This window comes from Podarcis raffonei, chromosome 2 (genome assembly GCF_027172205.1).
Source record: "Podarcis raffonei isolate rPodRaf1 chromosome 2, rPodRaf1.pri, whole genome shotgun sequence".
Classification (NCBI taxonomy): Eukaryota; Metazoa; Chordata; class Lepidosauria; order Squamata; family Lacertidae; genus Podarcis; species Podarcis raffonei.
Window position 1 is genome coordinate 71453378 of NC_070603.1, and position 16185 is coordinate 71469562.

Genomic DNA, 16185 nt, shown 5'->3' on the forward strand with positions numbered 1-16185 from the left:
ATAGGTGTAAATTGAGCAGGGAAGCCTTATGTTCTTTTAAGTTGTGGCTGCTCTTGTTGAGGTACCTCCATTGCAGGGGGTTGGCCTGGATGCCCCTCAGAGGTCCTTTCCAAATCTGTGATTCTGTGATCATCCCACAGTCATATTCTCAAACTCCACTGGTGCCTGTGCAGGAGACGCCTGTGCGGGCAGGGCAGCAGCAGGAGTATGGAGTATATGCTAACGCTTACTCCTGAGTAAGCCTGTAGGGGATCGCAGTGCAAGGAGGGAGAGGGAGGGAGTGGAAGCACAGCTAGCCCTCCAAGAAAGCAGGCCGGGACCCAGAGGAAGGCAGTGCAACAGAGGATACCACAGAAGAGAAGATATTACTTCTTAATTTTAAAAAAATAATTACACACACACACACACTATTTATTTATTTATTTATTTATTTATTTATTTATTTATTTATTGTGTCCCTGGATTCATTGAAAAAAATCTGGTAACCTTACTCCTGAGTAGCTTTTCCGTGGACAGGGGGAATGAGTGCCTCCCCACCTCTTAACAGAGGAGTCTCATGGATGGAGTTCTGCCAACACATATTTGTTCATTTCACTGGCGCCGGCTTGCACCTGCATTTCATAAAAGTTATTGCTGTCATTTTTGTCTATTCCTGGATTTTTATCTCATGGATCCAAGTAACTGACATCTGGGATCTCCTTAATCACAAGAATATTAAGGTCTGTTTTTAAAAGACCAGTTTGAAAGCTCATGGTCCAATGGTGGGTATATGTTGTGGGTTAGATCTAGTTGCTCATTGGGGTTCTGAAAAGACCCCCAGAAAAGGTCAGGCCTTTTCCTTGGCTACAACAATGAAGCAAGGGCATAAAATCCAAGTCCCTGTAGACGTTACCGTCTTTCAGTGTGGTGTAAACCACTGAGCCTGGGCTTGCCGATCGGAAGGTCAGCGGTTTAAATCCCCGTGATGGGGTGAGCTCCCATTGTTTGGTCCCTGCTGCTTCCAACCTAGCAGTTCTAAAGCACGTCAAAGTGCAAGTAGATGAATAGATACTGCCACGGCGGGAAGGTAAACGGTGTTTCCATGTGCTGCTCTGGCTTCGCCAGAAGCGGCTTAGTCATGCTGGCCACATGACCTGGAAAAACTGTCTGCGGACAAAACGTCGGCTCCCTCGGCCAGTAAAGCGAAATGAGCGCCGCAACCCCAGAGTTTCACAACTGGACTTAACTGTCAGGGGTCCTTTACCTATTTTATTATTTGGAGATAATTAGAAACCTTAATCGTTTGAAAGACAAGTACAACTGTTGCAAATGGAGACAAATTCCAAAAGGGTAACTCAGTTGGTCTGTCGCAACAAAAACAAAATCTGGTGGAACCTTAAACACTAACATGTATTTGTGCCCTATCTTTCCATAGGACAAAGCCCCCTGTTAGATCCATAAGTGGTAATTTAAGGGGCCTGGTATATAGCAAGTTATGCCAAGTTCAGAGGGGAGAAGGGAGAAATGTGTGCATTAAAATGAAAGGTCAAAGAGTCAGTAGAAGTTGGTATGTAACAGTACCCAGGAGAGCAGAAATGGAAGATTCAACCAGTGTGGTGACATCCACTCATGACTAACAGCCACTGGTGATGAAAAGATGTAGCATGGTCACCAGTTTAAGTGGACACCTACGGAAGGGGAAATTTCTTTAATGAGTAAGCTGTTCTTGGCATTTGTAGAGTCCATCACATGGCTAGATCACTGCAGCAAATATTGTCCCTTTGTAGATATTTACTCATAACTGATCTTGCTATATCTGTTCATCACTAGTGGGAAACATGGATGTTGTAATAATTTTCTTGGGTTCCATGCAACCTGTACTCTGCATAGCAGTGACACATCCACCACTATCTGTTCTGTTCTGTTTTGTTTTGTTTTGTTTTTGTCCTGGCTTTGTTAAAGCAATGGTCACACATTTTTTCCCTACTTTTCTTGGGTACTGGTCCGGAAAATAGGTATGCCGCAATAAATTTGTTAGTCTTCAAGAAGCCCCTCTGTGGCAGGAATAGTCAAGATGATGCCCTCCATATATTTTTGGTCTTCAGTTCCCAACATTGCTCACCAGTGATCATGCTGGCTGTGGCTGTTGTGAGTTGTAGTCCTGTAACATTTAGAAAGCACCACACTCTTGCACTATGGATTGTGTGAACCTGGGTGTTTGCAATTGAGCAGGGCTTGCAGAAGATGTAAGTGACATTCTAAAAATACCATTGAGAGCTCACAAAAGTTGTACCAAATGTAACGGCAAGGATTCCTGTATATAATATTCTTCCGGACTATAGTTGACCAGTTCAGGTTAGCAAAAGACGAATCTTGCATCTCAGAAAAAGCTGCTTTTTTCACAAGAGCACAAGGGACTATTGGAGCGGCTATGTTCTTTGTCCTACATTTTCCATAGTTGCCATAAGATCTGGGCAATGGCAATAAAATGAAAGCTCATACTAGTAACAACTAGTTCAGCTGTGGCCTTTTGATCCAAAAAGGTCTAGTTTTAACATGCAACACAATTGAGTGAATGCTCATCTGTTGATAGAGGCATTATTTTTATTTATTAAAAATATTTATAGTCTGCCCTTTGTGAATGCAGATACAAGAACACAATGGGGTACAGAACACAAAATAAAAACCAACTAATCAAATATATAAAATAGACAAGACATCGTAGAATACACCATCAAAGAAATAATGCAACAAATAGTTCTGCAACTGCAGAGATCCTAAGCTTATCTTATGACACCCTCTTCCCATTAAAAGAGTTTCTTAAGATTCTGTTACTGCTCAACCTGAGAGTGCTTTGTAAGTTATCTCTCTGGATTCTCCAATATGGTACTGTCACATCTCCTTAAGTCTTCCTCAAGAACTAATTCCCCATAGTGGGCACTTGGGCCCCCACTGAGTTTGGAACTGTATCATCTTAGGTTCAGATTACAATACTTGTTTCTAAGCCTCCTGTGACAAAAAACCGCTTGAATTAGAAGTTTAAAAGTTTGTTTTTAAAATGAACCTATGCACAATTTGGGGACAAACTCTGTATTTTTGTGTTTTTGTTTTTATTTAAATTTGACCTTTTAGTTTGAACATATTTCCAAAGTGGCTTACAAACAGCATTTTTTGAAAAGACCACCACCACAAACAAGGGGGTAGTCAGGTTTTATTCAGAGCTGACCAATTGAAAATCATTGTACCTACCTTAGTCATGTGCATTAATTTCAGTGGTTCTGCCCTGAGTAAAACTTAGATGAATACCACCCACTGACCAAACAATATTAGAAGTCATCAGGATCATGACCACAAGGCATTTGGGGTTGGAGAAGGTCTTCTCACAGGACAATGGATTAGCCTTGGGGTGGCCCAGCTAGAGTAGGTCATGATGAGGTGGCCTTTTCCTGCTGTGTCTTCTTTCCTGTAATACCACAGGGCAGTGTAAGAGCAAGAGAGATACAAAGCAAAGTTCACACTGCTAAAGATCTGCGTGCCTTGGCATGATTATGATTAAAAGAGGAACTGAAAATAGTATATACTGAAAATGCAATGGTTCTTCATTGACAAAGTGTTTGGGAGTAGCACTGTACAAGTTGAAATTAGCAGACATTCAATCTTTGGGGGTTGGGTCTGAAGTCCAGGAACCTCTCCCCCCATTTTCAAATCTTTGAAATGCTCTGTTAGGCTGACCCTGTGTTTTGTCCTTTGACAGCCATCTAATTCCTATCTGCATGATCACAGTAAGTGCTCTATAATGGTGTGCCCACATAGTATGGGGTGACTGAAAATAGAATCTAAATAAGAAGATGTTGAGCTATAAATTCTATTTTTTATACATTTTGCTGTGATTAATGCCCTCTCTCCCAGGAGCCCCAGACTGTGGCTCCATTTGTAACTTGTGTATGTCTGCTGCTTCTCTGTATGTGTCTGACTAAATTTTATTACAGCATGTGTGTTAAGATTCCATACCAGAACAGCATGGAGAACCTTCCTCTGCTATTATGACTTTGGTGATTTGCCTCTTCCCAAGCATGACTTTGGCCAGCATTTCAACCACTTCCTTGCACTTCTCAGAGTGCAAGCAAGAGAAAGTAGTGTTGGAAGTATTCTTCATTGGAGAGCATTCTAGAATTTGTATATTTGAGCCCTATGTTTTTCAAGTGGTGTTTTTTTAAAAAAATCATTTTTATTGATTTTCCAATAAAAAACATCCAATTAAGTATCCATTCATAATACTTCAATTAAGTGGTGTTCTGATGAAACCTGGACTTCCTCATTGAGAAGAAGATAATAATGGCATACAAGCTTGCCCACTAGAAGTTATCTTCCCCTGTGGTGTGCAGCGATCGGGATGTGTGCATTGGTGTCCTTTAAAATGCACTGTTATTTCACACAGGACCATGATGAGTATTGGTAAACCTGGCAAGTGCTGCTTCTGAGCAAGATGTGCAGGCTAAAACACTCTCCAGATTTTTCTGCAGCTGACAGAGAGTTTAAGGCATATGTTTGAGGGTTGCTCAGCAGGTGTTGAAGTTAAAATATTTCCTGAATTTACATTCTTACACATTTATTTGGGAATAAGTCCCATTGAATTCAATAGGAATGTTTCCAAATTGAGTGGAATCCAGCTGGTGCTCTTGTGCTCTCAGAAGGGCTTTTGATCCAGTGGAGCCATCTGCTAAGAGAGGAAGAGGGGAGGCAGTTTTTGCCAGTGCCCCTGCAGCCCCCCAAATTGGGTTTTCTATTAGCAGAGGTTTTTGCTGGATCAAGAGCCTTTCTGGGAACACCTAAGCAATAATTGGCTGCCCGTTTGCAGGATGCTCTCCGCAGGGAAGCTTGCCTGGCACCATCATTATATATCTTTAGGCACCAGGCAAAACCATCTATAACCAGGTCTTTAACTGTCTGTGAGCTTTTAGAAATGGGTGGGATGTATTAATGTAAAACGCTCTGCACTTGTATCTGTAGGGAGCTAGGTTGTAAATCATTTTGGGTTGCCTTGGGCAAGATAAAGTGACAAACAACTTTAACAACAGCAACAACGATGACTGGATTGCACCCTGAGCTATTATTAAATACACTACTTAAACAAACAAGTGTGATACTTCTTTAACATTGTAATGCTTTTTTTTAATAAAAAAAAGTTTCCTATCACTGCCTTTTAAAATTGTGGTGAATGGGAAAAGGGTTTTAGTAATATTTAGAAGGACTTTTGAGAGCCACATTTGTGGTAATAAGTACATTTTCCTATTTGCTTTAAGCAGACTAATTATCCATCTTTTTGGAAGAGTGTCTCCAACACTGAATAGCAGCTGCAGTTGCTTTAAATCTCTAATTGTTTTGGCATTCATGTGTGTGCTCTCCCATCCAATTCCCTCAAAGTCTTCCCTGTGTGAGTAAAAGAGCTTCCTCTGTGTGGAGCACAGAAGAAAGAGGATTTTTTCTGTGGGATTGGAAGCCCTGGAGAATTCACAGTGATCAGCCAGAGTTTCTGGCAGCACAAGACTCATGCTGAACTGACCAGCCAGAGGGGATTTGGGCAAAAAAAAGGAGACAAATTTAAAGATAGGAGCTGTTCAAATGAATTGTACCCTAACCTAACTCCAGCATGACATAGATACTAGCGTGGACAAAAGATAGCAAGATGTTCACACACACAAAGCGAGACACTGTGAAACATCCCACATCTAGCCTACAGTATATAAATATCAAATTCACAGTATTAGGAACTGCCTGGAAACACCCTCATTTAGCTTGACACTGACTCTAGGCTTTCCCTATTATAGCACCCTTGCTATAATTTAAAAGAGTGGTGGTGGGGAGAACATCTGAAGCAAGCAGCAGAAGAAACTGGGTGTTAGCATGTCCTATTGTGTACAGTTTTATAAACATGTTACCCACTTGGTTAAACAGGTGCCAGTTTCCTCTTCTCACCTCTTCCTGTGTAGTTCTCACCTGTCCCAAATGTCTGGATTGATGTAAAGGCAAGCTGATGAATTTAGCAGCCACCCATCAGATAGGGAGAACAAAGGGAGGAATGTCACACTTTCAGTTTTTCCATCAGCACAAACATTTCAGCTCACTACATGCATCAATCCCTCCTCTCCTCCCACCACATGCTGTTCTGGGGGTTTGTCTGATCTTCCCCAAGCCAGTTTGTGGGTGGGTAGGAGAGTGGAAAGCCACATTGTGCGGGTTTCTATTAATAGGGCCCAAATTGTAATGATCAAAGTGTGCCATCCATTTTTAAAAGTTGTGGAATGATTCAACATTAATCAACCTTAGCCTTGAGCATTAGACTACATTGATTGTGAAAGTATTATAAGATATAGTGTGAAGAGTTGGGCAACATTATTTTCTGTTAACATTACAATTCAGAAGGATTTTTCTGTGAAAGTAATACTATTTCTTGACACTAATTTTTATTTCAAGATGGCAGTCGTATGGTAACTGTGTTGTAAACCAATTTACACTTAAACTTGAATGATTAATCCCTGAAGATGTATTAAGACCACATATCTAGATTTCAATTAAGGAAACAATGGCAAGGGCTCCAAGCACCACACAGCTGCTAGTATATGGAAGTGAGCTTTAGGCTTGCTTTTCTTAAGCAGCAGTCCCCGTCCCCCCCGCTCATCCATATTACGTGCCATGAGACGATCTTCAAAGCAGTTTGAGATATGGGTGTGTATATCAGATCTTTGAAATTAAGTTTGCATCATTCCAGGTATTTAATTCCTAGTTGTTGCTTTTTGTAGAGCAAAGCAGGTTTGGAAGGACAATTCTGTACTGCACTTAAACTTACCTGCACTTGCCTCTTTCCCCAGTTGCTTTTTCCTCGCCTCGTTCATGGGGTTTTAGAAACATATCAGCAGTGCAAGGAGAGGGGTGGTTGCAGTGGGTGAAAACGGTTTAAATACTCTCTGTGCTTCTCTGCTGAAAGTGGATGCGCCAGAAGCTGTTTTATACATCTCTGTGTTTAACATGTCATTTGGCCCTTATTATTAATGCTTTATAATCCAGAAATGTAATGGTGTACATTTCACACCCACCCACCGGCTCTTCTTATTTCTTATTTTTAAAAAGAAAGAGTATGTGAGTATGGCTGATATCCAGTGATATCTGCCCACTTGTTCAGTGACAATCCACTTGTGCAAATGGGACTTCCTGTTTCTTTTCCCCTACAGTCCTGTGTAGCCCCAAAATCTGTGACAGAGGGTCCCCCAACCCTCCAGGGCAGTTGGGGGCTGCAGGTGGAAGGGGAGAGAAAAGAGAAGTTCCTTTGCGTGAGCAGATGCCTTCCCATGCTACATTGGCTCTCACCCTTTGACTCTTACCAGAATGTGCCATTTATGGTGATGATCTGTCTGGGAATAAAACTCTATGTATCAGAGACTGCTTGAAAATCTCTGCGTATAATCTGTTTTGGGAATGGAAAGTTGAAGCAGCATAAAGACACATCTTGGGCAGAGCGCGGTAGAAGGATGCATGTGAGCAGGGGGAAGGCTAGGATAAAAATGTAATAAGAAAAATTATTCTTAAAATAAGAAGTGAAATGTTAAACATCACTTAGGTGCTTCATTCTCCTTCCTTTAAAAATGTGCTAAAGTACAGAGATGAGTTTTAAAGCTATAGTCTCTGAGATAGAAATAGAAAAGGGTTCAAAAAAACCAAACCCACCCAACACCTTTTCCCTGGAGTGTTTTCCTGTGATGGCAAGAAGTTGGTGAGCAGGCTAATGTAGTTTCTGACTTCTTGAAATTTTGAGGGATCCAAGGTCAATGCAGCATTGCTAACACAGCCACTATTAAGCGGTTCTTATAAAGAAAGAAAAGCTTGTTGTTGATGACTGCATCTGGTAAGTAGTAACTATGATTGTTAATAAAGTAATATAAAAATATGCTAATAAGTAATATAGCTATGTTATTGTTCATGAATGCTTTTTGTGTTTCAGGAGATCAGCTGTTTCCAGGTTGGAATCCACCTCACATTTAGGACTATGTGGAGCACAACGAAACTGTGATCTTCAGATTGAGAATCTGAATTGGAACATCAGAGTATAAAAACACAACAAACCGAAGAAATTCGTATATTACTGCTGTTAACAAATTAGCCTTGATAGACAGGAAATACTTTGCTTGTCATAATCTGACTTAAGTAAAAAATTGTTGTAAAAACAAAGGCTCCTGGTTTTTCTTTCATTTGTGTAGGACTAGAAGAATACATGCATTTTCATTTAATATATGACTGATAAATCATACTTTGAGTAAGCATGATAGCTAAAAGCATTTGGAAATAACAAAATTAGCAGAAGTAATGCTATTTAGAAGTGTACATGTTTGCGTAAGACTTCTCAAAGATTTGATGAATACAATACAGACATTTAGTAGCAAATTTGCATAGGTCAACCCTTTAACAAATTAATGAGCACAGGAGGGCATCAGAGTTTTAGCATCAGAGTCTGACAAAGTCTAGGTTAAGGGGGAGGCATGTTGTACAGTGTTCCTGTCTGTGAAATGAGCTAACAGCTGGGCCAGAGGTTATCCCCAGAGGAAGATACAATTTAGGGAGCCAATCAGAAAAGACCCTCAAATTTTGAAGGGAAAAAGTCAGAGTAGATAAAAGGCTGTTGTCTGAATGGGCTAGTGGGGAAAGAAAGTAAGGAAGAAAAACTAAACTCAGGGTTGACCTGGAATTAGAAGCAATATATCTGTGTATGTTTCTTAGTCTTAGCTTAATAAAACTTTACAATTAGTTTAACTTGCTTGATCTGGCATTGCTTGCTTTAGTTTGGGTTGACTCCAGAAATGCATGTCTTCAAATATGGTAGTAGGATATCTGCTGGGGCTACACTATAAACCTTTTCACCACAGAATCCTCACAGATGATAAAACTGACTAATGGAACTTGAAGGGAGGTGATGTCTGAACCAAATTATAGAGAACAGGTTTGGATTTGGATATCCATGGGGGGGCGGAATACTGGTTTTGTTGCTAATTTAAATAGAATATTATTGGAGTCACTCGTGAATACCACTTGGGATGGAAATTACAAATCTATCTAGGGAGTGAGTAGGAAATTGAATCAAGAAAAACAAATTATATCTGCTAGGCACCTTTTTATCTTTGCTGTCATGGGACATATGCATTTCTCCCGTAAATAGACGTTAAACATGCCCATCTTGGGAGCTTTTCTTAAAACGAGTCTCTTGCCTTTATTCCATGGAACTAATATTTGAAGGGCTGTCATATATGGTAAGACCCAGTTTTGTACCATCAGATGTGACAGGACTCCCCCCCCCCTTCCTGTAACCCTTCATGCACACACCCCATCTGCTCTGGCAGTTCCGCCAACCCACTGGAGTTTATAACAAAACTCTGGAGTGATCGTTCCTTTGTGTTTTGTCAAAAGAAGGTGCCGGTTTTGTTTCTTTCTGTTTTTCGGTAAAGAGCAATGCGTTAGTGCCAGAAGCATTTCCTGTATTGTAAAAACGGTTCTAGATATGTGTCCGTCACCTTTTCATCATAATTGTATCGATGACAGGTTAAAAGTGTAGAGAGGCGGGTATTTTACTTTCTTCTAGTCATCCTTTGAAGGAACCGACTGTTCTGAGTACAGGGTATTTCTTTCGTTTTAATAAACTCGAGTACCACCTATCAGCTGAACATTAAATCCTCTTATGTAGGCCATCACAAGTTTTAATGCTTAATATTTCATAAGTAGATTCTAACTGGCAAAGTGTCACCTGTTTGCTTTCATCATAAGACGAGCACTGCTGAGAATCTCTTGAGATGTAACCTACCTTTTCTGACAAAGCTTTTAAAGGGAGACGTGTTTTAAGATATTGCTTAAGCCTTGTGTTCAGCCTGCAAGTCAAGCATCTAGCTTGCCAATGAAATAAATATGCATCTGAGTCTTAAGATACATGTATGGAAAAAGTAATTATTATTTTTTAAGCCCTAAGACTTTCTGCACTACCACACGCCAGTTAGGATCAGGTAAGGGGTAATAATAATAATAATAATAATAATAATAATAATTTTTATTATTTATACTCCACCCATCTGACTGGGTTCCCTCAGCCACTCTGAGCAACTCCCAACAGAGGACTAAAAACAGAATAAAATACCAAATATTAAAAACTCCCCTAAACAGGTCTTCCTTCAGAAGTCTTCTAAAAGTCAGATAGTTGTTTATTCCTTTGACATCTGATGGAAGGGCATTCCACAGGGCAGGTGCCACTACTGAGAAGGCCCTCTGCCTGGTTCCCTGTAACCTCACTTCTCAGCACTGGACCTCATATCATATGACTGGGTAGCAGTCATATCAGCACAACATAGCTCAGTCAGGGTTGTGGGTTCAAGGTGAAAGATTCCTGCAGGGGTTGGACTAGATGACCCTCATGGTCCTTTCCAACTCCAAAAATCTCTACTAAAACATGCTGTTACATGTCTGTGCCACAGTGACAGGGCAGCCAACTAGACAAGCAGTGGCTTCTTTAGGATCAGAGTGTAAATGTCTTTACCATTAAACTTGCTTTATTAAGTCCAGCCTGTATTTGTAGCATATGGCTAAAACTTAGTTTGATCATCTCCATTTTCTCTTAACACGCACATGTGTAACCTTTATTAAAGGCAATACCATTTTGCCTCTTCTTTGTAGAGTTAACTTGAGATTTTTGCTCTGTCAGCTTATAGCAGTATAGAATCGATGTATCTGAAATGGAAGTCACCTTTTCCTTGTTTGTTTTCATTCATTTCCAACATTTCAGGTGTTTAAATCAGCCACATGACTTTCCCCAATAAAGTCCCTCTTCAGGTTTGTTTGTTTTTGTTACGTTTGGCAAGTAAATTCCCCTTTCTCTTTTTGATTTTAATAGGGACACCTTGTGATTGGTGGTAAAGAAGTGACTCTGGAATATAGCCAGTCGCCTGAATTCTGGCACTGCAGGCGTGTGAGTATATGGAAAGAGAACTGCAAGTTATCTCAGAAAGCGTATTGAGAATAAGACCACAGATACAGTGTGTTGAATGCTATCCTGTTGGTGTGCTACTTTCTGGGGGAGAGATCTCCAGCTGCTAAGAATGTCGTGGGTATATGTGTACCATCCCTCTGCTGAGAAAATAAATGTGATTTTTTTGGGATGTGGAATCTTTCTAAGCCCACATGGGATGGTGCTGCCAGAGTTTCCCCATTGGCAGGGGAGGGAATGTGCACAAAACTAGATGCTTTCTGAGTTGAGAATTCTTCGAATTAAATGAGGCGTTTGTGAATTGGCGTCTAGTATAAAAATCCCGGAGGTATTTCCCCCGTTTGCTTTATTTATTTGTTTAATTCATAAAATTTATACACTGCTTGACTGTAAGAAGAAAACAACAACAACCCCTCAAAGTGGTTTACAATTTTGGTAAACAGTAAAATAAAGAAAAAAAATTAACTCTACTTTAAAACATACAAAAGTTGAAGTCCTAAAACAGATTAAAATTACCTCGCCTTCCTAAGCATCTGGGTAGGCTTATCTAAACAGCAGTGTTTTCAGTATGTGCAAAAAAGATAGAATACAGTGAAGGCGCCTGCTTGATCACAATAGGCAGGGAGTTCCAAAGTGTAGGAGTTGCCATACTAAATGATCAAGTTCTTACAAATGCAGAATGGGCATTATTTGGCACCTGCAGTACTTTAAAAACAGACATTAAAAGTAAGGAACCTGCACTACTGGAAAATGTTTTGTAATATATAGGGCTGCTGTAAACAATGAAGATAATAAGCTTCACAGGTAGCTTCATCAAGAGCAGGTTTTATTACAAGCAAATTCCATTGAAGTACATAAGACTTGGATATTGCCAATGAGGAGCGATGATAATCGACAGCTTTGAGATTTTGTTCCATTGAACTCAAGACCTCTTAATGACACAGGCTCCGGTGCTGCTTGCCTAAGGCCTAAACTACACTATGAGCAGATGCATGGGAGCTGCCAGTTTGCGTCTCCAATAATGTGTAATTTGGGGGGCAGGGGAAGCATAATGTGTCATTCTGTAAGTATCCTTCCTCTCCCTCCCTCCCTCCCCCACCCACCCCAATTCATTTAGCTGCCACTTTCAAGAGTTGGGTAAACACTAGCATGACAACACATGCTTTTTATCTGCACAATACCATGGAGATTGGGGCAGATGGGGCTCAACAACCTGGGAAGAAGAACCTCATCAGTCTAGGAGAAGGAAAACTCTGGTCTCAAACCTCTGCTCTCTTGCGGAATATCTTTGGGACAAGAAAAGGCTTAGGAGTGAATCCTACACAAATCCGGAATGGAGCCCTAAGACATTTGGATGGCGCCTTGTATGCCTCCTTCCGGGAACTCCTACAGCCAAGCTGGTGCCAAACATATTGCTCTGCTTCCCTTTGGACCACATCAGCGAGGTCTTGTCATCTGGGCAGCCCAGGACCACCATATATATTGCCTAATGCAGTGGTTTCACTTCATCCCTAGAGGCACACTCCATTGTCTCTCAAAACAGACAGATGCCAACAACCCTGGAGATGTAGGTGGTAGCACACACACACATTTTGATGCAACATTCAGCTTATGCTTTAATAAAGCAATGGCATTTGTATAAGAGCTACAAAGTATATTGGATGGAGAAAAACATTTTAAGTGTCTTTCCCTCATGCTGTGCCTCTTTCATTGCAGTGTAAAGTGTCCACAGTAGGGTATCGTTCATCCTGTTATTACTGCAGACTCCCAAGAGATGGTGAGCCTATTTTTGTTTAATTGACATTTAAATAAATAAATAGTAGTGTAAATTCTAAGTGAATAAAAAACTGAGATGCACGTGTCCCTCGAGATGTTGTAGACCGCAACTCCCATTGGAACCAACAACATCTGGAGGGCTGTAGGTTCCTCAACTATGATGTTCTAGCAGATATTGCCAGCATTATTGGTAGAGTTACTGTGTTCCTTTCTGCAGATGGTCAACTTAAAACTAGTCAAGCACTCTCCTTGACAGAGATTGGTCTGGACTTGGAACAGTCTTTAAGTCTGTATGAGTTGCAATACTTTTTTTTTTTTGCTTGAAAGTGCAGTGTTTCATCCAAAGACTCTCTCTTCAGTAATGCTGTGTTGGCAAGCTGGCACTACCAAAGAGAGGGGAAGGGAAGAAATTACCTCCCAAGCTGTTAAAGGCTAACAATGGAGACTTAGAGGAACAAGTGGTGCTACTCATGTTTATGCTGATCCTTGTATCTGGTTTGTTAGTGTGATCCTGCCTATCACTGATGTAAATCACTAACAAGTCTATAATATACAGACGGCTAAGCTGAAAACAGTTTTCACTAACACATATAAGGGACTAAAAGAACAGTTTTAATACAGTGGTTACTGCAGACAGGGCTTCACTTGTTTTACTTTTTGCTAGTAACAGAAGAAAAGGTTGAAAAGGGGGAGGAAGAGTTATCTGAGGAACCAACACCAGAGGAAGAACCTCTTAAGGACCCTGCTCCTCCACAGGAACCTTCTCCTCAGAAACCTACTTCTGAGCAGGGAAGTCAACCTCAGGAACCTGAACCCAAGAAGGATGAAAGTAGGGAACAATGGCCTTCACAAGAAAAGAAAAGGGACTCTGAATTGTACCCACCTCGAAGGGAGAACCAAGAACATGGTTCAAGAAGAGAATCCATGGAAACCAAACATCAGGAGGATGAGAGTAAAAGTAAGTAGATTATTTGGTCTCACTGAGTTCATAATGGACACTTGGACTTGAGTAACTTGCAAAAAGAGGCTTGAATTGAAGCTTGCAGTTTAGAATTCTCTTTGTGTTCTGCAGCATTATTGATTTTAACACTGAGTAGTCTTCAAGTCAGCTGAGCCTAATACAAGGAGCTTTTGACACAGGATGACAGAAAAGTTGATGTACATTTCTCCTCCTGAAGTAATATTTCACTTTCTCCTTGTAACTTTGTTAACAGCAATTATGCTAAAACGCATCCCTCGCTTCACTCCACCGGAAGTGATTGTAGGACTTCTGGCACCCTACGTCCGCTTGTCTACTTCAAGTGTGCGTGTCATGAAGAACAAAGCCGGTCGGATGGGCTACACCTATGGCTTCATTGAACTGGACTCTCATGCTGTATGTTGTCATTCGCCACCCACCACTGCACAGTATAGTATTGACAATTCTATGGTAGACATACCCTTGTGCAAACAGTGTCACCTGTCCTGTAGGGCACCCCCCCATGTGCTTCACGGGGAAGGAGAGGAAGAACAATTCTGTAAAATCTGGAGCAACACTGGATGTTTTCCTGTGCCTTTATCTTCTTATGTGACGGAGCCCCCTTCTGGCTTGTGTTTTTGTGTATAATGTTTAGTTCCAATATTGGAACAATTTCTTCTGCCTTCTCTGTCCAAGGCTAGCCAGCAGTGGTTGCATAGTTAATGCATTAAGAGGATGCTCTTCCTCCTGATGTGGCCATAAAGCTTCCACTTTATAGTTTATTAAGCACAGCTCAGTGTTGTCTCCAAACACAAAACTGTGGTTAACCTTAACTATGGTTTACAAAAACAAGCCAGCTTCATAAGCCATAGTTTGAAGCTGACTTGCTTTAGAAAACCATGGTAGAGAGTACCTGTTTTGTTTGATTTCACCTGTAATGCTGAGCTATAGTTAGTCAAGCTTCTGAACTCCTTGTGGCTATGTGTTGTAGTCTGGGTTTGAGCTTTTTCTTCAGGGCATAAAGGCTGGGCCAAGAGAAAGAGTATGCCTTGGATCAACTGGTGTCAGAGGGAACTGGTGACCAAGAGGAGGAAAGTGAGAGCTCCTTTGGGGACGGGTGGGACTCACTTGGACTTAGGGCCGCTAGAGGAACTTGATGGGTGGGGGTATAAATAATAAAATTATTATTATTGTGACAACTTATTTCTGGCTTGGTGGCTCAAACTTGTCTCCCCCCCACCCCCAACTGGATTCTTGTCTCCACAGGAAGCAGTCCGCATAGTGAAGGTTTTACAAGATCTGGATCCCCCAATCAGCATAGATGGCCGTGCTGTGGATGTAAACCTAGCCACCGGAAAGAGGAGGTAATAGAAACCTCACTAAAAACACACAATTATGACTCTGTGTTATCAACATATGCTTTTACACCAGGCATCAAAACATTCAGATTGATGCTTGATTAAACATTTGAGGGAAGTTTTGCAGAGGACGTTGTTTACAAAAACAAAACAAAACAGTAGCGTTATGACGATATGCAGTTGAATCTCCTTGTTAACATGGCTGTGAACTCAGCTCATAGTTCCTTTGCAACAATGTGGTGATATCACATCTAAGCCATTGGAAGGTAGTCATAGTGAACATGAGCAACAGCCGACTGAGCTATAAAGCCAAGTTTCTTGTTGACCAAATGGCCCACTGAAACTAGCAACATTAGAGTGAAGCAAAAGTAACACTTGCCATGCATGTAGAATCTTCAGAAAACTTAAACTGGTATTAATTCAGATGTTCTCTTTTTGTTGCTAGAAATGAATATGGAGACCACAGTGATGTTCCACGCTATAGCCAGGTATGCTTGTAGTACAATCTTTGATGGCACTCTGAGGGAATTGACTCCTGCCTCAGCTATGCGGACACTGAGGGATTGAAGAGTTTGATTTATGAGTGTTTGCTGGCATTCTTAACTATTCTATAGAAGTTGCCACGAGGGAAATTACCTGTATTTTCCAGTATTGGTTCAGATTACTGCCCTTCCAATCTTCCTCCATGATGAGCAGGAGAAGGTCATCTCTTCTGTAGGCATTTCGGTAATGCACATCTGATCTGACTTAGCGCCTTTTGATGTCAGTAAAGGACCACTTACTGGCTTTCCTGAGTTGCACATTTAGGTCAGAGAAGCATACATCGATGCCTTTTATTGCATGACAACCCAATACATGCAGATTAGACTGGAGTACTTTGAATTGTGGGGAAATGTCCACCAGATGTTCTGCTTTCTTGGTTTGTGTTTTTAAATGCCTTTTCTGTATTAGGGCAAGCGGGGCACAGGTGACAGGAGAGGCGCTGACTCACAGAAGCGAAGATCAGAGTGTAAGACTCAACTTCATTTTCTTGTTACTGTGTTCTTCTGGTCACTTTCTACTTGTGAAAGCTCAGTGTCCTTATTCCATTTTTTTAAAAT

At 41.0% G+C, this 16185-nt stretch overlaps 1 protein-coding gene across 3 annotated transcripts in view; it reads left to right on the forward strand.

The window, feature by feature from the left end:
• The window catches only part of RBM6 (RNA binding motif protein 6), a 53967-nt gene that overhangs the window by 29483 nt on the left and 8299 nt on the right, over nucleotides 1-16185 (forward strand). For 2 of the 3 annotated variants that reach the window (XM_053377391.1, XM_053377392.1), the window contains exons 7-13: nucleotides 10901-10975; nucleotides 12710-12770; nucleotides 13434-13727; nucleotides 13984-14144; nucleotides 14994-15091; nucleotides 15531-15573; nucleotides 16037-16094. In XM_053377391.1, the coding sequence (XP_053233366.1) occupies nucleotides 10901-10975; nucleotides 12710-12770; nucleotides 13434-13727; nucleotides 13984-14144; nucleotides 14994-15091; nucleotides 15531-15573; nucleotides 16037-16094 (790 nt within the window). The remainder of the gene's footprint in view (nucleotides 1-10900; nucleotides 10976-12709; nucleotides 12771-13433; nucleotides 13728-13983; nucleotides 14145-14993; nucleotides 15092-15530; nucleotides 15574-16036; nucleotides 16095-16185) is intronic. The other variant, XM_053377393.1, reaches the window with a different exon arrangement.